This window comes from Triticum aestivum, chromosome 3D, assembly GCF_018294505.1.
Source record: "Triticum aestivum cultivar Chinese Spring chromosome 3D, IWGSC CS RefSeq v2.1, whole genome shotgun sequence".
NCBI lineage: Eukaryota > Viridiplantae > Streptophyta > Magnoliopsida > Poales > Poaceae > Triticum > Triticum aestivum.
The window spans coordinates 11,119,955-11,145,954 of record NC_057802.1 but is presented as its reverse complement, the minus strand read 5'-3'; the positions used below and the strand labels follow the sequence as shown (position 1 = coordinate 11,145,954).

The following is a 26,000-nucleotide window of genomic DNA, read 5'->3' as shown; positions in this document are numbered from 1 at the left end:
GAAGGAGTGAAAGATTTGTCTGATGAGGTCTGTATTCCACTCTCTGGAATCTTGTAGTATCAGTTGGTTGACCCATCTTAACCTTGATCTCCGAATGTAGCTAGCAGTTTTGAGTCCAGAACTCCTTGGGATCCACTGGTCTCTTACAATTTGTATTTTCCTTCCGTTTCCAACGCGCCAAATCAGTCCTTTTTTAACAGCTCCGAGCCAAATTCGATCCCACGCCAGGCAGGGGAGGCATCTGAGGCAAAGACCGTGTCCACAAGTTCTCCGTTGGGATAGTACTTAGACTTAAGTACTCTGGCGCATAGACTGTCTGGGTTTTGTAGTAGTCTCCATCCCTGTCTTGCTAAAAGTGCTTGGTTAAATAGATGCATATCTCTGAAACCTATACCCCCATCTCTTTTTGGTTTAGTCATATTCTCCCACGCCATCCAATGCACTTTCCGATGATCATCTTTATCCCCCCACCAGAAATCCCTTATGATTTTCTCATAGCTATCACAGAAGCTTTGATTCAGTTTAAACACCCCCATAACAAAAGTTGGCAGTCCTTGAGCAACCGACTTAACATGAACTTACAGCTTATTTTCATTGACAGCTTATTTAGATTGTTCAAACAATGTGCGGAACATGGTAGACAGAACCTACTACACCGATGGCTCTGAGTTAACTTATAAGGAGAAAACTCATCTGGTCGGATTTTGTACTGATCTTGAGAATTGCAATATCTATTGTAAAACTCCTCCACATTATGGTCAATACGTGCCACTAGTGCACGTGTTGAACTACGGTAACTACTATGGAGATACCCTGGTAAGATTTCTTATTATTACGACATCCGTGCATATTTTGCATACTTCTAAAACTAGTACATCATTGCTAACTATGAAGTTATTACTATGTTTTTCAACAGATAATCCCAGAGGATTGTGTGCCTCATTTGATGTATCAGAATGGTAGGCTTGATGTTTTGAACATACAACCAGGTCATCCTACGAATCTCAACTGTCCATACCGGATTTCTAAAAGAAGTGGAGACATGCAAATCAAAGAATGGAAAAAATGTATGGACAGTCGCAAGGAGGTTCTTGGAAGCAAAAGGAAGCGAAGCGCAAGAATTGGAGACAGGATGATCTCCATTCTCCATAATAGAGAGTCAGGGTCTATATTGTTTTATGCTATTTTAAAGAGGGTATTTTGGTCCTACCTAATACTGATGATCATGTGCTAAGAACAATTAAGTAGGATTGGTTCGATGACTATGAGGATGATGATCGTATGACCTGTTATTAATAACGAGTAGAAGTTGTATGATGATGATTAGTAGGACTTGTTATTATATATGATGATGCATGATGCGTGCATGAAGAGTTATTATATATCAGCGTGTGAAATGAACATGGATTGGATTGAAGTGAAGGCAACATGCATGTGGTGCATGTCGAAAGTAGTACAATCCAAACTTGATCAAGTTAGGATTAGTATTACTTTCGACATGCACCACATGTTGCCTTTACTTCAATCTAAGCCATGTTTAGGCATAGCAGTACGTAGCGTTGGTAAACCAAGCACGGGAGATATAAGAGAGGACACTTCTCTCTAATAGCTACCTAATAACAACCTAAATTAACCCCCAAAACCCCTAAATCAGCCCCTTTAAAAAAAACAAAAACCTCAGCTCCAGCCAGATGCTGACGCGTGGATGCCTATTGGTCCCGGTTGGTGTCACCAACCGGGACCAAAGGCCCCCCGTCCTAGGCTGGCCGCAGCGGCCACGTGGAGGACCTTCTATCCCGGTTCGTGTAAGAACCGGAACTAAAGGCCAAGGGCATTAGTAATGACCTTTTAGTCCCGGTTCACAAACCGGGACAGAAGGCCCTCACGAACCGGGACAATAGGCCCTTTTTCTACTAGTGCTATCAAACGTCACAACGTAAATGGGTGATTATAAAGATGCTCTACAGGTGTCTCCGAAGGTATTTGTTGGGTTGGCATAGATCAAGAGGATTTGTCACTCCGTGTTTCGGAGAGGTATCTCTGGGCCCTCTCGGTAATAATCATCATTATAAGCCTTGCAAGCAATGTGACTAATGAGTTAGTTGCGGGATGAAGCATTACGGAACGAGTAAAGAGACTTGCCAGTAACGAGATTGAACTAGGTATGAGGATACCGACGATCGAATCTCGGGCAAGTAACATACCGATGACAAAGGGAACAACGTATGTTGTTATGCGGTTTGACCGATAAAGATCTTCGTAGAATATGTAGGAGCCAATATGAGCATCCAGGTTCTGCTATTGGTTATTGACCGGAGATGTGTCTCGTTCATGTCTACATAGTTCTCGAACCCATAGGGTCCGCACGCTTAACGTTCGATGACGATTTGTATTATGAGTTATGTGTTTTGATGACCGAAGTTTGTTCGGAGTCCCGGATGAGATCACGGACGTAACGAGGAGTCTCAAAATGGCGAGACATAAAGATTGATATATTGGACTTCAGACACCGGAAGTGTTCCGGATAGTTTCGGGTAAAAACAGAGTACCGGAGGGGTTACCGGAACCCCCTGGGGGAACTAATGGGCCACCATGGGCCTTAATGGAGAGAGAGGAGGACCGCCAGGGCAGGCCCCCCCCCTTAGCAGTTCGAATTGGACAAGGGAAAGGGGGGCGGTGCCCCTTTCCTCCTCCCTCTCCCTCTCCTTCCTTTCCCCTTTCTTCCTTGTGGAGGAATCCTACTAGGACTCCCTCTCCTTGGGCGCGCCCCTAGGGCCGGCCGGCCTCCCCTTCCCTCCTTTATATACGGGGGCAGGGGGGCACCCTAGAACACACAAGTTTCTCTTAACCATGTGCGGTGCCCCCCTCCATAGTTACACACCTCGATCATATCGCCGTAGTGCTTAGGCGAAGCCCTGCGCTGGTAAGTTCATCATCACCGTCACCACGCCATCGTGCTGACGGAACTCACCCTCGTCCTCAACTGGATGAAGAGCACGAGGGACGTCATCGAGGTGAATGTGTGCTGAACGCGAAGGTGCCGTACGTTCGGTACTTGGATCGCGAAGAAATTCGACTACATCAACCGTGTTACTAAACGCTTCCGCTTTCGGTCTACGAGGGTACGTGGACACACTCTCCCCTCTCGTTGCTATGCATCTCCTAGATAGAACTTGCGTGATCGTAGGAATTTTTCTGAAATTACTGCGTTCCGAACACCGGGGAACTGATGGGTGCCGATGAGGGCCCCCGTTAGGAGGAATGACGGTGCTGTGCCGGAACTACCGGGATCTAGGCCACCCCAGAACAGTTCGAGAGCTTGTGTGCCTTGTTTGCACCTACAGCCCCACTGTCGTGTTCATCTCAGAGACAATGCAGTGTGAAGAGAGCGTGAAAAGAATAAGAGCGAGGATAGGTCTGCAAAATTGTATCACCCATGACGGGGTAGGCAAAGGTGCCGTTATATTGCCCTATTTTGGGACCATAGCATTGAAATAAATTTGCTCTCTTATGGTTCGCGGTTAATCGATGTTCATGTTCGGAATGAGCCAAATGGCCCTCTGTGCGGAGCACTTTGTATATGGAGAGCCAAAAGCGCACCAGAGACACCTCATGTGGAATTTGCTTAAAAGAATCCAGCATAGATCAGGAGAACCATGGTTGATGATGGGTGACTTCAACGAAATGATGTGGCAAGGAGAACATTTCTCTACAGCAATAAGATCTGAAAGAAAATGAAAAACTTCAGAGATTATCTGTGATGGTGTGATCTACATGATCTGGGTTTTCAAGGACCTGAATGGACTTATGATAACAAGAAGAGTGGAAGAAAAAATGTTAAGGCACGGCTGGACAGAGGGGTTGCGTCTATGGCTTGGAATGATCTGTTTCCCAAGGCGTACATTCAACACATTGTTACTTCGACGTCGAGTCATTTCCTCCTGCTGCTGTCGCTAACTCATGCACATCCCCGAACCAGACAGAAAAGTTTCAAATATGAAGTGATGTGGGAGAGAGTTATGAATTTGGAGGCCACTGTCAGAGAAACATGGAACAACGATGGTTCTGCACAGAACTTGTCTGACGTCGCGCCGAAATTGGGCAATATGCAGAAATCACTAGTAGCCTGGTCCAGGAAGGACTTTGGGTCGGTTACTTCGAGCATCAAGAGAAAGAGACAACGCCTGAAAGTCTTAACAGAGGGACCGGAGCATGGGAATAAGGAGGAACAAATTAGGAAGTTGTCGGAGGAACTTGATGAACTACTGCTACGAGAGGAAGTAATATGGAGGCAAAGATCGCGCGCTACCTGGTTAGAGAGGGCGAATCATAACACGCGGTATTTTCACCGAAAAGCAATCTAGCAGCAGAAAAAGAATGCTATTAAGGGATTGGAAAATGGCGAGGGAGTTTGGATAGAAAAGAAAAAGGATCTTAATATCCTTGCTATTGAATTCTTCAAAGACCTGTACACTAAAGAGAAAGGGGTGGCATCTTTGATCTTATTAATCTTTTACCTCGCAAGGTTGATGAGGGGATGAATAAAAGGTTGATAAAGGAGTTCACAGGGAAAGGGATAAGCGACGCTCTTTTCCAAATCGGCCCATTAAAAGCACCAGGTCCGGATGGATTCCCGGCCCGCTTCTTCCAATGGAATTGGGAGACATTGAAGAAAGAGGTTGTGACTGCAGTGCAGAATTTTTTTGAGAATGGGATCATGCCAGAAGGAATAAATGATACGTCGATCGTCCTCATCCCCAAAGGAAAGAACCCATAGATTCTCAAAGATTTCCGCCCAATAAGCTTATGTAATGTTAAATATAAGGTGATATCAAAATGTTTGGTGAACCGGTTGAGGCCAATGTTAGAGATTTTAATCTCAGAAACGCAGAGTGCTTTCATTTTGGGGAGGCTAATCATGGACAACGCCATCATAGCCTTCTAGTGCTTTCATAAAATCCAACAAAGCAAGAACCCATATAACACGCACTGTGCATATAAGCTGGACCTTGCCAAAGCATATGACAGAGCGGATTAGGACTTTTTGGAAGGAGCCTTGGAAAAGTTGTGTTTTCATGCACTTTGGATTAGCTGGATCATGAGGTGTGTTAAATCTGTCCGGTACTCGGTGAAGCTCAACGGGGAAGTGTTGGAGCAGTTTCTTCCATCAAGACGCCTAAGACAAGGTGACCCCCTTAGCCCATATTTGTTTATTTTTGTTGCTGATGAGCTCACCACAATTTTTAACAGGGAGGTTCAAGAGGGTAGTATCTCACCGGTCAAAGTGGCACGCAACAGTCCTGGCATTTCAAACCTGTTGTTTGAGGATGATAGCTTGGTATTTTTCAAGGTATCTTCTGACCATGCCAAGGCGGTTAAAAGGGCGCTTACCATGTTTCAAAAATGTACAGGCCAACTATTGGGCAGTAGCAAATGCTCTATATTTTTTAGTGAGCACTGTCCTAGTGCACTACAGGAGGAAATAAAGGATATCCTAGCCTGCGAGTCCTTTACCTTTGAAAGTAAGTACCTTGGACTTCCAACACTGGAAGGAAGAATGAAAGACGTGTATTTCCAACCTATTCTGAACAAATTTATGAAGAGATGCACGGATTGGCCAGGTCGTCATATGTCCTTTGCTACAAAGGAGGTCCATGTCAAATTGATAGTTCAAATCTTTACCCACATTTGCTTTGGGGGTTTTCAAATTCTTAGTGGGCTTCTGTGATAAATATGAGCGACTCGCCAGAGAATTTTGGTAGGGAGAAGATGAAGGACAAAGATAAGTACACTAGATGTCTTGGGAACGTATGATCAAACCTAAGAGGGCAGGAGGTATTGGCTTCCATGATATGCAGATCTTCAACCAAGCCCTCTGTTAGAAGGGAGAGATAGGATTGGTGGAATTATGATGGATGTATTATTGAGCCTCGAGGGCGAGTATATATTGAATACAAGACTTGGAGGGCAAGAAGCCTCTCCCGGAGATAACGTAGGAGAAGGATTACAAATCCTAGACTACCAAATACAAATAACCCAAATATATCTCTAACATCCCCCCGCAGTCGTAGCGGTAGCGTCGCAGACAACAGGAGCGTCGCGGACGGTCAGACTGGAGAGAATAGCAGCCGACGGGCTGACATCCCCCCGCAATCGTAGCGGGTGCGTCGTGGACGGTGTCGTGTCGCGGACGCGTTGACTGTAGAGGAAGCAGACGAGTTGCTGAAGCGGATGATAGCCCTTTGTGCCGATGGTGATGTAGTCGAGAGCGTAGGGTGGTGTAGCCGTGGTCGAGGTAGCCGTGCGAAGAATGCCGTGGTCGATGTCGAGTCGGGGTAGTCGGTGTCGAGGGAGTCGCCATGGAGCCGCAGGCGCAAAGAGGCGCCGAGTTAGTCATGGGCGCAGTGGTGTCGAAGAAGTGGTGCGCCAGTAAGAAGATGTTGTTGACGATATGTCGCGGCGGGTTTGCCAAGCCCGGGGACACATCCTTGACGAAGGCACGCATCGGTGTTGCCAGCACCGGGCATGCGTCGACGGACGAAGACGAAGTTGACGAAGCGCCGCACTAGGCTTGCCAGGCCCAGGGACACGTCGTGGAAGAAGGCACACATCGGTGTTGCCGGCACCGGGCATGCATAGACTGGGACCTGCACGAGCTGTACGCCATGTCGGAGAAGTCAGAGAGGCCAGCAAAGAAAGACTCGACGATGGTTGCGATGCCAATTGGCGTGGGGCCAATGTCGCCCGCGGTTGTCGGAGTTGATGAAGCGGTCGGGGTAGATGACGGCGACGCTGGCGACGGGCTGGTGCTGGATGAAGACGAAGGGGGTGGCCAGGCGGCTGCGGCGGCTACGAGGGTAGCGGCGGCGGCGGTCGAAGAAGAGTGGCGAAGGCGGCGGCTAGGTTAGGAGCACGGCGGCGATGCTCGAAGTAGGCGAAGAACCCTTACAGCGTGACGAAGACCGGCGCAGACAGTGACGTTCCTGCGCAAGGGAGATGGCGCAACGCATACCACCGGAAGTCGATGCGCGGGGACGGCGAAGTGGACCGCGGGCCGCGGCGTGCAGGTCGGGGCGACGGCGGTGACCGCGGGCCGCGGCGCTACGACCCGAAGGGGCGGCGCAATGGCGGAGCGCAGGTCGATGCAGCCGCGGGGACGGCCTCGGGTGACGGCGGAGACCGCGTGCCACGCTCGCTACGGTCCCATGGGGCGACGCAGCAGCAGCGCGAGGGTCGGTGAAGCCACGAATACGACCTGGAACGGACGTCCTCGGAATAACGGTAGACCGCGGGCCGCGGCACTACGGCCCAAAGAGCGACGCAGCGGCAGCAGACGGGTTGATGCAGCCGCAGGGAGAACCACGGGGCTGCGGCACTGCGGCCCGACGGGGCGACGCAACGGCAGCCCGATGCTCGATCGATGGAGGCGCGCGCTGTACTCCAAGACAATCTTCACGCGACCTGCGAAGGCGCGCGCAACTCACGGGCCAGATTGATCACACAGCGTAGATGAGACAGATGGCATGTGCTTAGGTGATCAGCCCAAACGTCTGCGAAGTCGAAGCGTCTGTTCCTCGGTGTGCATTGTCGGACTTAGCAGCACACGACGACCAGCCAGGGTCACACGTTGTGCGAAGCCACAAGCCCAAGCATCAGGTTTGACCAGGCCAACTAGACGCCTGTATGCCTTAACGTCCAAGTGAAAAACGTGTGTTGGGCCATCGTAGCACTCACGGGCGGCCGTGGTCGTTGTATCCAACGCCTGCGTTGGACGCGCGGTGACCTGCGGTTACACGGCATGAGGCGGCCACGAGTTGCACCAAGACGCGCCGTCTTGTAGGAAGAAGCATGATGCATCCGGGGTAGATGGACGTGGGGTTGATGAAGAAGTCCCGATCCGATCGAGGTGACGACGGTTGGCGCAGTGACTTGCGAACGGAGGCGTGGACGGCGGCCGTTCAGGCCGCCGTGTGCCACGTGAGGACGCCGAGTCGGAGAAGACGCCGATGGAGTCGATGCCAAAGTTGGAGTAGAGGCGCGGTGGTCGACGGCGGCGGGTAACGCAAACCGATCGTAGATCAGAAAATCAAAAAGAAACACCGATCAACCGATCAGCGCGAGAGAAAACCTCAATCAACGGATCGAGAAAAAGACTCTCTGAGGCAGCCGGTCAACACGACCGGCGGATGAACCGTAGGTACGGCCGGCGCGGCCCCCAGCGGCGGTCATGGAGGCCGACCGCCACCGGGGCAGCGCGCGGTGCGAAAGCGGTGGGCGGGCTAGGGTTGGATCGGTTAGGCTGATACCACGTTAGAAGGGAAAGAGAGGATTGGTGGAATTATGATGGATGTATTATTGAGTCTCGAGGGCGAGTATATATTGAATACAAGACTTGAACGGCAAGAAGCCTCTCCCGGAGATAAGTTAGGAGAAGGATTACAAATCCTAGACTATCAAATACAAGTAACCGAAATATATCTCTAACACCCTCCTTGCGAGCAAAAGTTGATGCCTACTTCAGAATTCGAATAGCCTCTGTGCAATGGTTCTCAAATCAAAATATTATCCTAAAGGGGACCTCCTCCATACCGTTTTTGCTTCGGATGCTTCACAAGCTTGGAGGGGCATCGAACATGGCCTTGAGCTTTGAAAAAAGCTCTGATATGTAGAGTGGCAGATGGATAGAAAATTCAGATTCAAAGAGACCAATAGGTCCCAAGAAAATGTGGACTGAAAGTAACCGGATTTAAGAGACGGTCTAGGTTAAGGTGGGTGAACCAGCTAATGAAACCGGACAGTAGAGAATAGGACGTGGCACTGATCCATCAACTCTTTCACACCTATGATGCTGAAGAAATTTGCAAGATTAGAACCCCTGGATGCGGAGCTGAGGACTGCATCGCTTGGCATGAAGAGAAGGCTGGTGTGTTTATTGTCCGAAGTGCATACAAGCTGGGAGCAAAGCTCAAATAGCAAAGCAATGCATTGGCGTCGAGCTCGAAAAATGATGCGGAAAATAGATGCAGCTGGGATCTCATACGGAAAGCGAAGGTACCGGAAAAGGCGAGGATTTTCGCATGGTGAGTGGCAACTAAAACACTACCCACCAAGGACAATAAATGGAAAAGAACACTCGAGCTAGATAACATCTGCAGCATCTGTGGAAGGGAGCCAGAGGACGAATTCCATGCAACAGTTAACTGCACAAAGGCCCGGGCACTTCGTGAGAAAACGAGACCCCACTGGGATTTACCGGATGAGGACCAGTTCTGTTTAACCGGCGCTGACTAGCTAAAGAATCTATTGGGCGAATGCAATGCAGAGGTAAGGAGGAAAGTCTTTTTTTCGAGAGCACGCGAAAAGTGTGCCTTAGCTTTATAGAAGGGGAGAAAAAATATTTACAAGGTTTACAGGGCCGCAAGCATCACTGGAGGTGTGCCTACGATCTCCTCAAACACCATCTAAGTAACTACTCACAAAAGTGTAGTACTCCACTCCCTCTCGCTAGCGCCCAAAGTTGGCGCTCCCTGAAAATGTTCCCGACCAGTTCTAGCTCATTACACAGGTTGTTCCTACCAAAAACCCTACCATTCCTCTGCTTCCATATACTCCAACAAATCAACATGACAAATGAATCGAAGTCCTTCCGCTGTGTCTTGGGCATCCTCTTCCTCGACGCTACCCACCAATCTTCCACCCTATCATATCCATTTGGCATCAACTCGAAAGGTATCTCAACCTTGGAGAAGCACTGAAACCAGACCTGTCTTGCATAGACGCATTGTGTGAGGATGTGATCCACCGTGTCCTGCTCCTGTTCACACAAAAAACATGGGGACATCGTGTCCTGCAGGCCATGCCGTACTCGTCTATCCGACGTCCAAATCCTATATTGGACAACCAGCCACATAAAAAGCTTGCAGGAGAGAGGAGCCCCACTCTTCCAAATCGCGTCCGCAAGCTGAACTCTTACTCCTCCTTCACACATCATCGCGTATGCTGAAGCAGCCGAGTAGGTGACCGCAGTGTTCCATTTCCAGATCATTATGTCCTCCTCTCCCGTATGCAGCTCAAAGTTCAAAATTGCCTCGCAAAGCCCGATGAGCTGAACGAGCCCCTCCGTGTCCAGATATCCACTTATATCGTTCATCCAGTTATGGAGGTACAAGCCATCCTTGACCGACCGTCTATAGATCACCTGAGTTTTAACCTTGGCCACCAGCATGGGTGCCAGCTCGTCCACCGTCGATCCTCTCACCCATCTATCCTTCCAGAAGAGGGCCTTACACTACTAGGAAAATGCCTACTAGTGGCACACCAGTTTTGCCTACTAATGGCGCACTACTGGTGCGCCACTAGTACCACGTCACTAGTATTAAATACTAATGGCGCACCACAGGTGCGCCATTAGTATACCAGATACTAATGGCGCACCATGTGGTGCGCCATTAGTATACCATTCGGTGCTCTACTGGTATTCCCTCCAGGCGCGCCACTAATAACCTTATAGGTGCCCCACTAGTAATAAAGGAAGGTGCGCCAGTAATAAGGGCTTAAATGCGCCACTAGTAATGTATTTGGAAAACAAAAAAAAATCTAAATTTACAGAAAACAATCTATAAGGAAAAATAATTTAAAAACAAAAAATGAAATAGAATCATAATTTTTATTATAGTAAGAATATTACAATGTCTTTACAAGTTTCCAATAAAAGGAAAATTGCAAGGAAATAAAAGAAAATCCTAAAACTAATCTTCTAGTAATCTTTTCTTCTTTTTCTTCACTTTATCCCTGCAAAATGTAACAAAATAAACAGAAAGACAAACAAACTATTTATAACATGTCAATACTGTCATTTTTTATGCAGAACTAGATATGAGCATATATTTCCAGAATTACATGGTGTGAATATTGTATGAGTAAGATTATAATGGAAATGAATTTTGATAGGAGCCCACTTTCGACGAGTATTTATCTGACAGAGCTAAATAATCATCTAATAATTGTCTAGACGACGTATGGGTGGATGAGGATGATCATTACTGGAAAGTAAGAAACAGGTAATCTTGTGTAAAGAGAGATGTAGATGTTGTAACGAGAGTGCTAATGACAAGCAGGGTATGCTCAATTCTAAAAGAAAGTGCATATATTAGTCTATGGGCAAAAGGGCTGCAGCAAACCAGGTACTCATAGAAAGTTAGTATGCATTGAGATAAGGCATAATCAGTAACTGGTTGTTCAATCCGTAACTACTTGCTGATACAGAAAAGTATCACCAAGCAGACAGGTTAAGGGACATGTTAGTCTATGGGCAAAAGGCTCATATACCAAACCGAAATAGAAGATCTGAGATCAAATACTTGATGTGTAAAATTTTGCTAACGAACCAAAGAAAATCTGATTCATCTCTTTATTTATTACTGTAAAACAAAGCAACACAGTAGTAGGATGATACAAATCCACACACATGCATGACGGAATGCGCCGTTTGTCTCTGCTCTGCCTCCCTCCTCTCAAACCATCCACCGTGACCTGAACTTGAGAGAGTATAGTCAGCGGTGAAAAAGGTCTGAACTTGAAACAACTAATGTCAGCAAGACCCCAAGGCTTGAAGCTTTGCATATAATAAAAAACCAATTCCCAACTATTTTTGCCCAATCATCCCAAACAAGCACCATGTATTTTAAAGAGAAATTCAGTCCAAGCAGCTTCATTAATCCTTCATGTGCATAATCAATCACTATAGTGTTCTAGCCTTAAGAAACTGAAGAAGAAACAATCAAAAACAAAAGTAAAATCATGTGTAGCAGCAGCAAAAGCAAAACTAATCACATTCTGTCATTCTGACCTATCATCATTTAAATCAAACTACACAAGAATAAAATTATCTAACAGAACATGAACACCATGTATCCTATTCAGAGACATCTTCACTGCATATATATGCTAGATAATCAAAAATCTGAAAGCATCTTAGAGGAAGCCCTCACTAAGAACCTTGGCAGACGTTCATGAAGCTGCGCCTACATTAGCTACATGACCGACAATTACTCAAATCTTTCGTAGTAAACAAATAACACAGTTGAACAACAGATAAATAGGAAGAGACATACATGAATTGCAGTCAGATTTACATGCCTGCTGCTCCTCGACACTGCAACCCTTCCTCGAGGGCCGACACGATTTAGTCTGCTTGTTTTGTTTACTCCGGCTATTCATTGTTGGTGCTGGATTTTTATTGTCTGCATTGCTGCATTAGATGAATATTCGCTACCGTAAATATTTCAAGGGAAAAAGTGATTTGTGAGATTATTTTTTCTATAGGATGTGAGAAGCAATACTTACTCTTGCTTTTGTCTTTTGGGAGGAGCACAGTCCTATTCCTTTTTTTGCGGGAAACATTCCTATTCCTTTGAGCTGCATTCCAAAATATTGTACATACGTACTGCTACTGTATGAGTGGATATAGAAGAATAGATAAAAAATCAACAAAAACAATACAGAGAACTAACAAAAATTGCAGGAAAACTAATTATGCCTGCCTTCTTTTAGATAATATAAGATAGTTTAGGGGCTAAACCAACTAATCAATAAAAAGGAGAGCATGTATGTAGTTCATCTAGTTATTATGAAACATGTGCTTTATAAGCATATGAGTGTTGTGGTATCTGTCAGATTTTTCGGATTAGAAGGCAGTGTTACATAGCAATGAAGCAAAATTTAATTCAGATTTCAATCAAGGAAACAAAAAATATGAATTATTAATTCAGATTTGAATTAAGCAAAAAAAATACAGAATTAGCCACCAAGGGGAACTTGGGAAGAGTATGTACCAGGAGTCAAAAATCAGAGGCGTATGCGTATGCAGTGACGTGATGGACGAAGATGACTACTTGAGCTTCTCCAGATCACAACACCTGAAAAAGTGATGCAAGCAGCAACATGAAATAATTAGAATGCAATGTTAGATATCTAATCAAGGAAAAATAAATTCAGATTCGAATTAAGCAAACAAAATTTCAGAATTAGCAATGGAGTGGAACTTGGGAAGAATATGTACCAGTAGGAGGGAAAAATTGAAGGAGTATGCGTACACAGTGACGGGGCCGACGAAGATGACTACTTCAGCGTCGTCCAGCCCGCTCCACCTGAAATTAGAAATATTTAGAAAACCCAACTCCTTCTAAATATTTACAGGAGTTTCTTCGGAACTCCAATCAGGCTACTTATGGTTATCAATATTCAATAGTCAGAACACATAACTAAGAGTCTAAATACCGAGGTACAAATTCAACAAAAAAAAGCACCCACAAAATGGGACAAAGGAACATAGGCAGAAATCCAGCATCGAAATCTTCATGCTTGATACAAGGAAGATTATCAAACGTATGCAGACACTAAAATGCAAGCAAGATTACCCTTGCAGCAGCCTCTCGGTCAGGTGCGAAGTATCCAGCTCCTCCATTATCCGCGAACGTAGGTAGTGCATAGCAAATGGCAGCGTGGTTGTATCCGAGATCCTCTGCATCACAGAACTACTGTAGTTTGCTAGCGCTAAGACGATATTGCTATAAGCAGCACATCACAGGGTACCCTGCATCACCCACCAATACATACACAAGAAAAACAAATCTGGTGGTGGTTTGGGTTTGTGTGCTCACTGATTCTTGATGATCTTGTTGGCGACGCGCTCCTCCTCGGCGCTGCTCCACCCGGACGAGCTGCTTCTGGTGCGCGTCGTAGAAGCGGTAGGCCGCGTAGCCGGCGCCGGCGACGCCCAGCGAGAGGAGCATCTTCCACCGGTGCCGCGCCCAGAAGCCCTTCCCGGGGGCGGAGCCTAGCTGGAACATGGCGGCCTGGGCGGGGACGGGAGGTGGGAGGCGACACGGGCGAAACCCTAGCCGCTTGCCCCTGACCTTGGGGTGGGAGAGGAACTTGACGGCGGAGCCCCTGACCTTGGGGTGGGGAGGACCGGGCGGCCGGGCAGGGCGGCCGGGCGAGGGCCTCACCTCGAACGGGACGGAGATGGTGGGGGCGGAAGGGCTCGTCGCCGCCGGGGCGAGGGTCGGAGCGGGGGAGGCGGCGGGGGCGCGGGGGCGGCGGAGGCGCAGTACGGGTCGGGGTGGGCGGGTCGGGTGAGAGAGATGGGGAAGATAGAAGAATTTTTAGTGGGGGAAGGGTTAGCAATGGCGCACACTAGTAATGGCGCACCGTGCCACGGTGCGCCATTAGTATTTTTGGAAAAAAATAATAATTTTGTTAGTAGTGGCGCACCATGTTTGTGGTGCGCTATTAGTGTCTATCACACTAATGGCGCACCAGCACACGGTGCACCATTAGTATTTTTGGAAAAAAGAAAAAAATAATTTTGTTTGTAGTGGCGCACCATAGTTGTGGTGCGCCACTGCTATATAGTAGTGGCGCACACCACATGTCTGGTGCGCCATTAGTGTGCATATTGTCTATAGCCCTTTTCCTAATAGTGTTAGTGCCATCACCTACCTGCCAATGGACCAGACTCGAGAAGGCCAAGCTTACATCCTTGTCCACGAGTGTAATGAGGCCTTGCCATGGTCTATTGTCATCATATCTCTTGAGCCACTCCCACCTCATCCTGAGTGCAATACCGTGACGATGGAGATCAATCACGCCCAGTCCTCCCATCTGTTTTGGCCTGCAAACCCTCTGCCACGCCACCGCGCACTTTCCTCCATGGATTTGATCAGAGCCAGCCCAAAAAAATGCTCGGTATCCATTGTCCACCTTTTCCAGAGCCCACTTTGGCGCCTCGACCACAAGCAAGTGGTGTGTGGGTCTCGCGCGCATTACCTGGTTCACGAGGATCAGCCTGCCAGGCCGTGTCACCAGACCTCTCTGCCATCCCGGTAAAATCTTCAATGCTGCGTCAACAATAGGCTGCCAGTCGGACCTTGTCAGCTATTTAATGCTGAGCTGCAAACCCAAGTATTTGCACGGAAACTTGGCGATCTGCCAAGGCACCATGCTCCGGACCAGGGCCTCATCTTCTTTGTTGCTCCTGGTGAGAATGGCAGACGACTTGGCAAAGTTAACTTTGAGGCCGGATGCTTCTCCAAAAATCGTCAAGGCCTCAACAACAAAGGACAGGTCTGCTAGTGTCGGCTTGATGAATAAAACCACATCGTCTGCGTATAGCGACAATCTCTGCAGCGGTCCACACCCGTTTAACTTCCCCAAGATCTATGAGTTATGCGCCTTGACAATAATTGCCGTTAGTACGTCCATGGCGATAACAAACAGCAGAGGTGATAGAGATTCACCCTGCCTTAAGCCACAAGCATGCCTGAATTTATCTCCAGCACATCCATTTACCACGATCTGGGAGCTGGTAGTAGACAGAAGGGTTACTATAGAACACATCCACCTGTCCGAAAACCCCTTGGCTCGCAACACTTCGAAAAGGAACGGCCAGGAGAGCGAATCAAAAGCCTTCGATATGTCAAGCTTCAACATCACCCCTTTTGCCTTCCTCTTATGCAGCCGTCTCGCCATTTGTCTTACCAGAAGAAAATTATCATGGATACTACAGCCCTTTATGAATGCAGATTGGTTGACATTAACCAGCTCAGGCATACGTCGGCACAGTCTGTTAGGAAGCAGTTTGGATGCTAGCTTTGGAATGCTGTGAATCGGAATGAGCGAGATTAAAGCTTGATTCAATCTTCCAAAGCCGCGGCCATTGTCCAGGAATAACTTGTGCAAAGCAGCCATGACATCCCCATTCACCACGCTCCATGCCGTTTGGAAAAAGATCCCGATGAATCCGTCCGGCCCCGGCGCCCTATCCGAAGGCATTTCCTTGATAACCTTCCAGACTTCCTCCTCCTGGAAGATCAAATCCTGCTCCGAGAGATCCAGAGCATCAATGTTGAGGTACTCCAGATCCACTGTGTGCTCGCGCGCCGAGTCCCTACCCATGATAGCCGAGAACGCTTTGAAGAATGCCTCCTCTTTCCCTTTCTGATCCGTGATCGCGACGCCATCTTTTTGTAAAGCACTGTAAAGGAGGAAAGTCTTACTGCTGCTGTGGCAGGCATGGTGGCTGCATCATGATTGCATCCATGCAGAGGGCAAGGCTATGATTTGCCAATTAGCGGGTTTCTTGATTAAATATGCTGAGGAAACAAGACCGGAAGACACTGAGCTCATTGAACATGAGGAAGATGCCCACATGGTTCGCCATGAGGAGCCTGGCTCAGCGGAGCAGTGACGCGCGGAAATTGAAAAGGGGAAGATGCCCCAGGTGCTGCTCGTCGGGAACATCCACAAGAACGCTGTAGGCGATGGGGCACATGCAGACCAGTCAGCTTCAAGGGCAACGATGAACACGCATGCAGAGAGTTGCATGTGGGAACGGCCAGCTGAAGGCATATGGAAATTAAATTCTGACGCATCGTCCTGCCCATAGTTGCCAGAAATTTGGGTCGATTGGGTCGAGGAACGGGGTCGCGGGACGCGGATCGCCACGGTTGAAATCGAGGCTCGAAGAAGGCTACTCTTCTTCGGGACGCTATTTGGGATCGCGGGACGCGACCCCGCTACAACCGGGTCGAAAATCCGGGTCGATACATTCCTAAATCCCCCAGAATTTGCGCGTCTAATAACTATTTTCATTAAATTATCATCACTAAAGGCTCGTAAGTCAGATGACGGCTGCTTCGGTGTGATTTTCTCAACTGCCTGTTTCTTTCACACGAAGCGTGATGTTCCTCTCCAATCCCTCTATTGTCTTCTTTGCTTCCTTGGCAAAAAGCTGCAGCGAACCAGTACGCCATAGATCCATGTCCAATCTTCTAGCCGTCCAGCACCTCCACCTTCCAGCCACGGATTCTCAGGCGGGTTGCCGACCTCGTTCGATGTTTGGAGGGAGCGGGACTGGAGAGACCGAGTATGGCAGCGGACAGCTCCATGGCCGGCCGCCGGCGGCCAAGTGGCAGATCGCCCCGCCCTAGTGCCCTGGTAAGGCGCAATTTCTCACGAATCTTCATATACATACTCTTTGCTTCTTCCATACCAATCTGGATCAGCGCCCATCGATCGGGATCGCGACCCATCCAGCGACCCAGCTCGACCCTACCTCGTCCCCGACCCTCGATCTGGGTCGATCGACGCCGGGTCAGGGATCGCACCATCGACCCGCGAACCAGCCCCAATACAGGCGATTCCGGGGCTGGAATTATTGTCAGAACAAACCAGGGAGTGGTTGCTTTGGCATGTGGGCAGCGCTTGAAATCTTGCAGGGAATCGCTGCTGTTGCACCTGCACATGGACTTTCAGTTTTGAGCAAATACTACAGGGGGCAGTGTGCGTGGAGTTGGACTGTGCTGCAATCGTCAGTTTGCTGAATAACCGAGAGAGCAACCATTCGGCTCTGTTTGCACTGGTCACGGACGTTTGGCACCTCGGGAATGTTTTCAAAGAAGTGTCCTTCAGAAGCGTGAGAAGAACCAGCAACAAAATGGCACATGAGCTTGCTGCTCTAGCAAGGAGACAGGGAGACTATTATATGATAGGCGACGTCCCTCCTTTAAGAAGCACCCTCATGGAGGATTGTAATAGCCCTACTAATTGTTATTAAGTTGTAGCTGGGTTGTTCCTCAAAAAAAAAAAAAACTCGGACGGGGCATCGGTTCATTTTGTGTTCGAATGCAATTTCCCTAAGAAGGTATGGAGGACAGTTGAAGCCATGTCAAACCTTCAGATTATAGCATCATGACCAGTGACTAATTAACCTGACGTGTCTCGGGCCCGTTCAACCTGATACGAAGGAAGCGGTTGATGGCTCTTCTTTTTTTCTCTACCATTGTCCACATATACATCTTTTTTTTGGGAAGATCGTCTATTACATATTTGTAGTAGTAGTAAGTGAACTCTGTTTCACTTATAATACAAGAAGTAGTGCTCCCTTCAGATTAAAAAACCCATATTTTTGAACTTGCAAACATGGTAAATGTTCATACTAGTGAAACATAAAACCAGGACACTGTGAATAAACCATCAGAGTGCGCAAGCACTATGGTAGTCCAAGAATCAAGCTCTATGAGTTGTTCGAGTTGGGCTCATTCTTGGTTTAGTTCGATTCCTGCTTGAGCTTGGGTAATTTAATAACACATGTTTGGATATACCTAGGTAACTTTGTGGAGCTGAACTCTACCCTAATGGATCTGTGTTGTACCTATCATTCTTGCAGAAGAGGTTGGGCGGGCGATTGCTGAGCAAAGTTTCAGATCGCGGGCTAAGGCATTTAGCGGCTGGCTCTGTGCCAACGCTACAGCCGCTATCGCCGGCTATAGCGGCCGCTAACCCATTTCGCAGCTACAGTACTTGTGCATGTATATCACACATCCATACTAATACATCTGCATGTTTTTCTCAGAAAACAGGGTATTTTCAGTAGAAAACAGAGGATTCTCAATATAAATTCGAACATAACAATCTGCAGCAGTTCAACAGATAAATAGAAATATAAATTCAAAACTGCCTCAAGCATAACATCAGCAGTTCGACACTTAAGTTCAGTAACAACAGCAGCATGTCCATAGTCCATTACATGCATCACAAAGTCTTCAGAATTTATTTGTCAAAAGCACACAGGAAAGGATAGAATCATGAGCGCCAAAACGAACTTCATAGAGAAACCGACAAGCTCACATGTCAGAACCAGAACTCATGTCGGTGTCCTCGTCGCCGTCACTTTCTGAAGCAGAGGAAGCAAAGAGCAGATCTTCTTGAGGAGTAACAGGGATCATCTTCTTCTTCTTCTTACCATAGACACCCCTCTTCCTTTTAAGTGGATTAATAGAAGAAGTTCCTGGTCCAGCATGTGAGCTTCTGTTGAATCAACAAACAAATAAGCTATGGAATATTCTACCGATGAGCTATTGAATCGGAATCAACAAACAAATCTGAATCCCAGAGCCTACAATCTGAATCAACAAACAAGTCTGAATATTCTACCAATGAGCTATGGAATCGGGGACTCCTGTACCTCCTGGCGATGTGCTTTCCCCGGCTGCTGAAACCGTGTGAGAGTGAGACTGAGATGTCATCGTGCTCGCAGAGGGGGCGTCGTGTAGAGGCCCCTCGTCGCCGGTCGCCTTTCCATCTCCCCCGCAACCGAATCTGACTTCCAACGAAGCAGCAGTCGGCGCTGCTGGGAAGAACAGCGCAGCCGCCGTAAACTTTTTGGTGGGAGGGAGAGAAGGGAATGGGGGGACACGAGCTAGCTTTCTGGAGGAGGTGTTATATACCATCGCGAAATTTGGGCCGTTTCTGGTCTGTTTGGGGCCTTTGGGCCCTTGTGTTTCAGTCTTTCGGCCCATGCCTGCGATTTTGCAGCGACAGCGAAGTCAGATAGCGTCGTTTCGCGCGCGATCGCGCAGTTAGCGGCAGATCGCGTTTTTTACGGGATTGCCTCGCGGGAAGGCTTCCAGCAGGCGATAGCGCCGCGATCGCGCTGTTTTCGCCCGCGGTCTGAAACATTGTTGCTGAGATGACGGCTAGTTCGGCACCTGGCCCAGTAGCGTAGACAAACCCCAGGCAAGAGGGGTCTTGGCCTCTTTATGGTCGTATTTTATGCTGATTATCAAGTCGTAGGAAGCAAATATGTATTGGCGGGTCTCATAAAAGGAAGCACTTTATTGGAAGCAAACTTAATCATACAGGAAGCATACAAGGCTGCATTTGTTGGCTGCACGTTCAGTAAAAATCTGCAGCAATGGAATCTACTCAGAGGATGAACAAACGGCACGAGAGAGAGAGGTGGTTAGCGAGGACACTGGAGCGAACTCAGCTGGAGCAGTTACCACAGCACACTTAATTAAGGAAGCAATCTAGCAACACGCAGCTGCATGCTTTAAATCCAACGAGCTGCATGCTTTAAATCCTAGGGCCTTCGATCGGTCTGATGGAAGCAAGTGATCTCTAATGCATTTGATCCAATCGATCGATCATTGATCACGCAGAGTCAGCAGCACGGACCAATCTTCCTTGGACCGCATGGGCAATTAGTGGTGAGATCTGTACACTCAACTCTCGCCCTACTCATGCTGCGATCGAGCCCACTTCAATAACGCACTCCTCGCGCATGCATGCATGTTGGTCTATCTTAGAGTGATTGACGCAAAAATATTTAAAGTTTTAGGTTTGTCGGAAGTTAAACTTTTTAAAGTTTTATCATCTATATATAAATAATAAGATCTATAAGTTTAAATTTATATATACAACATAAAAAATTATTTTATGATGAATCTAATGAAACGAATTTGGTGCTTTATATGTTTGTATATTTATGAATAAATTTGGTCAAACTTAAGGATGTTTGACATAGGACAAACCTAAAAGTTCTATTTTGAAATCGATGAAATAATTGATATAGATAGATAAATAAAACTACCCTTCGAAAGAAAATAAAACATTTGATTATGTCGACAGTCTGCACCATGAACCATGGACAGCTATTGATCAGATCGATACACCCAACTGTCATCCTACTCCTACACATAGCGGCGGAAGCTATAGGCACCCGTCCTTCAGTTGTGGCCCGGCTACATCGCTGGCTCGCGCTGCTCTTCGTCCTTCTCGGTGATAGCCGCCTCGTTCGATGAAGGGCGCTCTTGAAAGCTTTCCAACTCCTCTTGGTTGTTCTTCAAAAGCGGAGGCGTGGCTAGCAAGGTGTGATCGTGTTAGGAGCCTCTCCTACATGGGCCAGTCCTTTGGGCCCACACTTGGGCCTGACCCGTCCGGCAACTAGCACGACTACAAGTAACCCCTAGGAGACAACAAAGAGAGTATCCAGTGTATCACGGCTTCGGCACGGCGGCTCTCTTCTCCTACCTGTGGTCCTCTTCTTTCTGCTCTTTCTGATTCCCCAAATCCTGTAGCTTCATTGTTGCTTGTAATCCAAGCTTGTATCTAGTAGATAGTAAGAGAGACACCTGGTACCTTGCATATCGATTTAAGGACATTGATTGGTCGCTGCGGCAAGGAGGTCACTCAGCTAGCTCTTGGGTGAGCGTCTCTATTTTCCGACAGTAAGGCGCCTTTCGAGCCAAGGCAAGGGGAAAGGGTTCCCCTTCGGAATAGAGTAGGCAGTTGTTGTGCGCTCCTCTAGTCACTCGATCTGCTGTCTCCGGTGATGGTTCTTCCTATCTGCCACATCTCAACTGGTGCCTACGTGAGGAGTGCATCTCCATTCAAGCTCAGTTCTTAGTGCTCCAGATTCTAGCATGCTTGTAATGGTTTATGTTGTTGTTGTTGTTGTTAGTTTCCGTTTGCCCCTATGTATCAGTTTTAGTCGTTCATTTTCTTTGTAAGAGTGATGTAATTCCTGACGTTAATTCAAGTCTGGGCTCATTTCAAGCCTTCTTCTAAAAAAGTAACCAGTATTTATGACGAAAAAGAGCATACCCGGCAAATCATGCGAGATGTACATCTTCGACATATAATCGTAACAATTCAACCTCGTAGCAAGACTTGCTAACCTGGGCCCTTAGAGCATCTCTTACAGAAGATGTAGATGCTAAAATAACTAACTTTTACATCATGAAGGCAAAAATCGCTGCTTCAAGAGACACAATTGCCAACAGATGGTGTAGATGAAAAACATTATATCACCTCCTTCAAGTGATGTAAAATCTCCACCTCCCAGCTGATGTAAAACTTCAGTCGCGCGTCAACCACCAACCGCCGCCTCATTTCAATTCCCCGCGCCCTCCTCACGCCTGCCCGCTTCCATCCCCTGGCCGGAAACATTGTCGCCGCCGCCCGTCCATCCATCACTATTCCCACCGCGACCCCTCCGCCTATCCCCGCCTCCCGCCACACCGCCTTAGTCGCCGACAAGCCACCGATTTGATTCCGTCCCGCCACACTTCCGCCGCCGCACCGCTGCCCACCGGACCACGCTGTACCGCTCAGCTACCAGATCTGACCGCTCCACCGCCCCCGTCGCCGGATTTGCCGTTGCCCATCTCCAAATCGGCCGAATTGGCCGCTTTCTCCGCCGCTGAATCACCGCCGCGTGATTTGAGCTCCCCCCGCCGCCCCGCCACCAGATTAGAGCAGCACACCCACCAACAGACTCGATCTTCTTGCGTCGCCCGACCGTCGCCACGTCGTGACCAATCTTCCTCTTGATTACCAGCCGCGCCACCGGCCATTCGAGCTCCCGCCGCCACATTCGACCACCGGCCTCTCATCGCTTGGCTATCGGCTCCCCTGCTACCGCCGCTCTGTCCGCCAGCGCTCCTCCCGGCTCTCAGTGCTCGACCGCCGACGCTCACGCCAACTAGCTTTTCATCTTGAAGTACATCATCTGTTGGAGTAGGAGTTTTATATCACCAAATATACATCATTTGTTGGAGTTGGGACTTTTTTTAAGATATAAAAAACATTTTTATTTTTTTGCGAGAAAAACTTTCAATCTATTCATCTTCAATCATGGTAGTACAATGAACACTAGAAATAATAAAAATTACATCCAGATTCGTAAACCACCTAGCGAAGACTACAAGCACTGAAGCGAGCTGAAGGCACGCCGCTGTTATCGCGCCTCCATCGCCGGAGCCGGATGTAAATTATACAATGACTAGTTTTATATTTCCACATTTGCATCACCTATTGAAGATGCTTTTATGGGGTAATGCAACAATACTGAGAAATACAACAGCAAGAGAAAAAAAAAACACACACACACACAAAGCTAGCAGACGCCCAACAAATAAAACGGCTCGCCAAGACGCGCGCCCATTTCTCTATTTTTTAACCTTATTTATCTATTGTTGGACTACTCTCTGTCGTGTCCCGATGATTGACGTAATCTCTGACCAAAGCACCGGCCGTATCAGTCACCCATCTCTGGCCGGCGTCATTCCATCTAGAAGCATTAGAAGCATTCATAGACACACACATTTGTCCACCGCAGGTAGGAACCTTCTAATCAGCCACGCTAGCTGTCCTTTTTATCGTCCTAAATGAATAAAAGCAGGCTGTCTTTTCCAAGCGAACCTTGTACTCTCCGGCCATGAACCAGCTGGTATCTACTCCCTTCATTTCATAGCATATGACCGTGTAGTGTTAAAAACGCTCCTATGTTATGTTATTTTATGTTATGCCATTTTATAGAAGTGTTGGCATAACATAAGAGCTTGTAGTTGATCTACGTAGTAGTACGTGGATTATATCATTTGCATATTTTTCTATGGATCTAAGATTTCTAGTATGAGCTATTTCGATGTAGAGGAACAAATTTAAGACGTGACTGATCACAGTCCACAAACACATCCGGACGCGTTTACTGGCATTTGAGGGGTCAGATCTACTGTTCGCGGCTGTAGATGCTCTCTGTAAAGATAAAAAACGGAGTGAGTATCTTCCAAAGTAATGAGCAGAGCTGGATGCGTAACGCCGGCCGCCTCGGTGGGTGGCTATGTCAGGATGTGTTTACACCCGATACGTAGGTATTCCATTCCACCGCACCACCGCATACCATGCGTAACGCCGGATCATCCAGTTTTGTTCTCATCGTAGGTCCAGCTTCCTTCCTTGTGTTTGCGCAAGAAGACGCCCACCACCGCTATAATAAGCGCGCGGCGCATCTAACAATCTTTTCATACCCCTCTAGCTCTCCGGCGAACAACCAGTAAGTGCGGTGCATCTATCAGTAGTTTCCTACCCCTCTGCCTCTCCAGCGAACAACCAGTAAGTGCGGTGCCGGCCGGTCGGGATGGACGAGGCAAGCTCCCACGCCGCCGCCAAGGCCGCGCCAGTGCGGGCTGTCGCCGTTTCCCGGATTGCGCCGTCGGTTCTCCGGGAGGGGCAGTGCGGGGAACGCGTGAAACTTTCCTTCCTTGATTCGTTGTGGGTCGTGCTGCCCCCGATCCAGCGAGTGTTCCTGTACCAGCTTGGGGAGGACGGCGGCAGTGGCCGCAGTGACGACGGCTTCCCGGCGGTGGTCGAGCGACTCAAGCGTGCTCTCGCGGACACGCTGGCGCACTACCTGCCCCTGGCGGGGACGCTTGAGTATGTGATGGAGACCGGGGACGCCTTCGTGGACTGCACCAACGCCGGGGTCGCCTTCGTCGAGGCCGAGGGCGGCATGGATGTGCGGCGCCTAGCTGGCGACGAGGCGCACGACACCCTCGCATTCCTGAGCCTCGTGCCGGAGCTCGATGCCCGGGTGCTCCCTGCGCCCGTGCTGTCAGTACAGGCCACTCGTCTAAGCGGCGGCCTGGCGGTCGGCCTGTCCGTGCACCACGCAGTCGCCGACGGACGTGCCGTGTGGCGATTCATGGAGGCATGGTCTTCCGCTTCCCGCGAGGGCTCCCCAGTCACCAAGGTCCTCGGCCCGCCACACTACAGCCGCGACGTCATCCACCACCCGAACGCCGACGAGCTCGCCCGCGAGATGCTAAAGACCGTCGCGCCCAATCTCCCAAAGGTAATTTTCAGAGCCATCAAGCGAAGCGAGCCCTGTGTATTGTTTACCAGGTAAAGAAAGACATTGACATGCATCCTCGCTCGCAGGTGAGGGGGCAGTACGACTTCAGCCAGCGATTCCTGCTCGCGCGCCGAACGTTCTACCTCGGCGCCGACGAGATCCGGTCGCTTAGGCGGCGGATCGACGACCTCGCCTCCGCCGAGGCCGGTGGCGACGCGCCCAAGCCGAAACCGGTGTCGACGTTCGTGGCGCTGGCGGCGCTGAGCTGGACGGCGTTCGTTCGTTCCAAGGGGCTCGCCGCCGGGGACGACATGTACCTGGCGTTCCTCGCCGACCTGCGCTCCCGCCTGGACCCGTGTGTGAGCGAGGCTTACCTCGGCAACTGCGTGCGCGCGTGCCTGGCGAGCTGCGCCGACGCGGCGGATCTCCTCGGCCAGGCGGGCATCCTCCGCGCGGCGCGGGCTGTGCAGGCCGCGGTGGCGGAGATGGAGGCGGCACCGCTGTCCGGGACGGACAAGGGGTGGATGCAGAAGCTGATGCGGCTGCCGTTCCAGCGGCTGACCAACGTGGCGGCGAGCCCTCGATTCAGGGCCTACGAGGCGGCTGACTTCGGGTTCGGGAAGCCCGCGCGCGTGGAGCTGGTGTCCATGAACCACGACGGCGAGATGGTGCTCGTCGGCGGCCGCGGAGATGGCGAGGTGCAAGCCTCCGTGTCGATCAACCCGGCGCACATGGACGCATTCAAGGCCTGCATCCTCGGCTAGATAAATTTTCGCGGGCCCGTCCGGCCGGGCGCGGTTGGGAATTAATCTGAACCTGCAAAGTCATGCAGTTGAGATCTACTCCCTCGGTTCCTAAATATTTGTCTTTTTAGATATTTCAACAAATGACTACGTACGGAGCAAAATAAATGAATCTACACTCTAAAATATGTCTATATATATCCGTATGTGTTAGTCCATTTGAAATCTAAAAAGACAAATATTTAAAAACAGAGGGAGTAGTCTGTTTCCAACGATATATAGAGTTGTACTAGCAAAAGGACACGTGCGTTGCAACCTAAAAAAAATATAATCTTCAATGGCCATGGCTATATTTTGCTGCGTCACCTAAATACACAATTACTCTCAATTTTATGAAACTATGAACAATTTTTGAAATCAAAACAATTTCTGAAACTGGCGAACATATTTGAAATCATGTACAATTTTTCAAACTCATTAACACTTTTACAAATTTTTGAACATTTTCTTAGATCCTTTTTTTAATTCATTAATAATTTTTTACTGTTTCAAAACCATTTTTTAAAATTATGAACATTTTTTAAACAATTTTCTAGAATCGTTGAACATTTCTAGATTCATCAAACATTTCAGTATCGGATGATTTTTTTTTGGAAATTGGTCGAACAATTTTTGAAATTCACGAACTTTTTTTTGGTTATAAAACATTTTTTGAAATGCATGACCATTTTTTGAATCAATGAACATTTTTTAAATTTTTAGGATATTTTTCAATAAAT

General features: G+C 48.3%; 2 protein-coding genes across 2 annotated transcripts; one reads left to right on the top strand and one right to left on the bottom strand.

Annotated features, from left to right (window-relative positions):
* Positions 1–18,548: 18,548 nt before the first annotated feature.
* Positions 18,549–22,219, bottom strand: LOC123076035 (uncharacterized). Its single transcript, XM_044498493.1, has 3 exons — positions 21,926–22,219; positions 19,028–19,269; positions 18,549–18,870 (listed from the first exon to the last, which is right to left on the bottom strand). Exons 1-3 carry the CDS (start codon positions 22,217–22,219, stop codon positions 18,687–18,689), a joined length of 720 nt encoding a protein of 239 aa, XP_044354428.1. The 3' UTR covers positions 18,549–18,686.
* Positions 22,220–23,525: 1,306 nt separating this feature from the next.
* LOC123073735 (phenolic glucoside malonyltransferase 1-like) lies at positions 23,526–25,559 on the top strand. Its single transcript, XM_044496781.1, has 2 exons — positions 23,526–24,478; positions 24,565–25,559. The coding sequence occupies exons 1-2, from the start codon at positions 23,765–23,767 to the stop codon at positions 25,240–25,242; spliced, it is 1,392 nt and encodes a 463-aa protein (XP_044352716.1). The 5' UTR covers positions 23,526–23,764; the 3' UTR covers positions 25,243–25,559.
* The last annotated feature ends 441 nt before the right edge of the window (positions 25,560–26,000 follow it).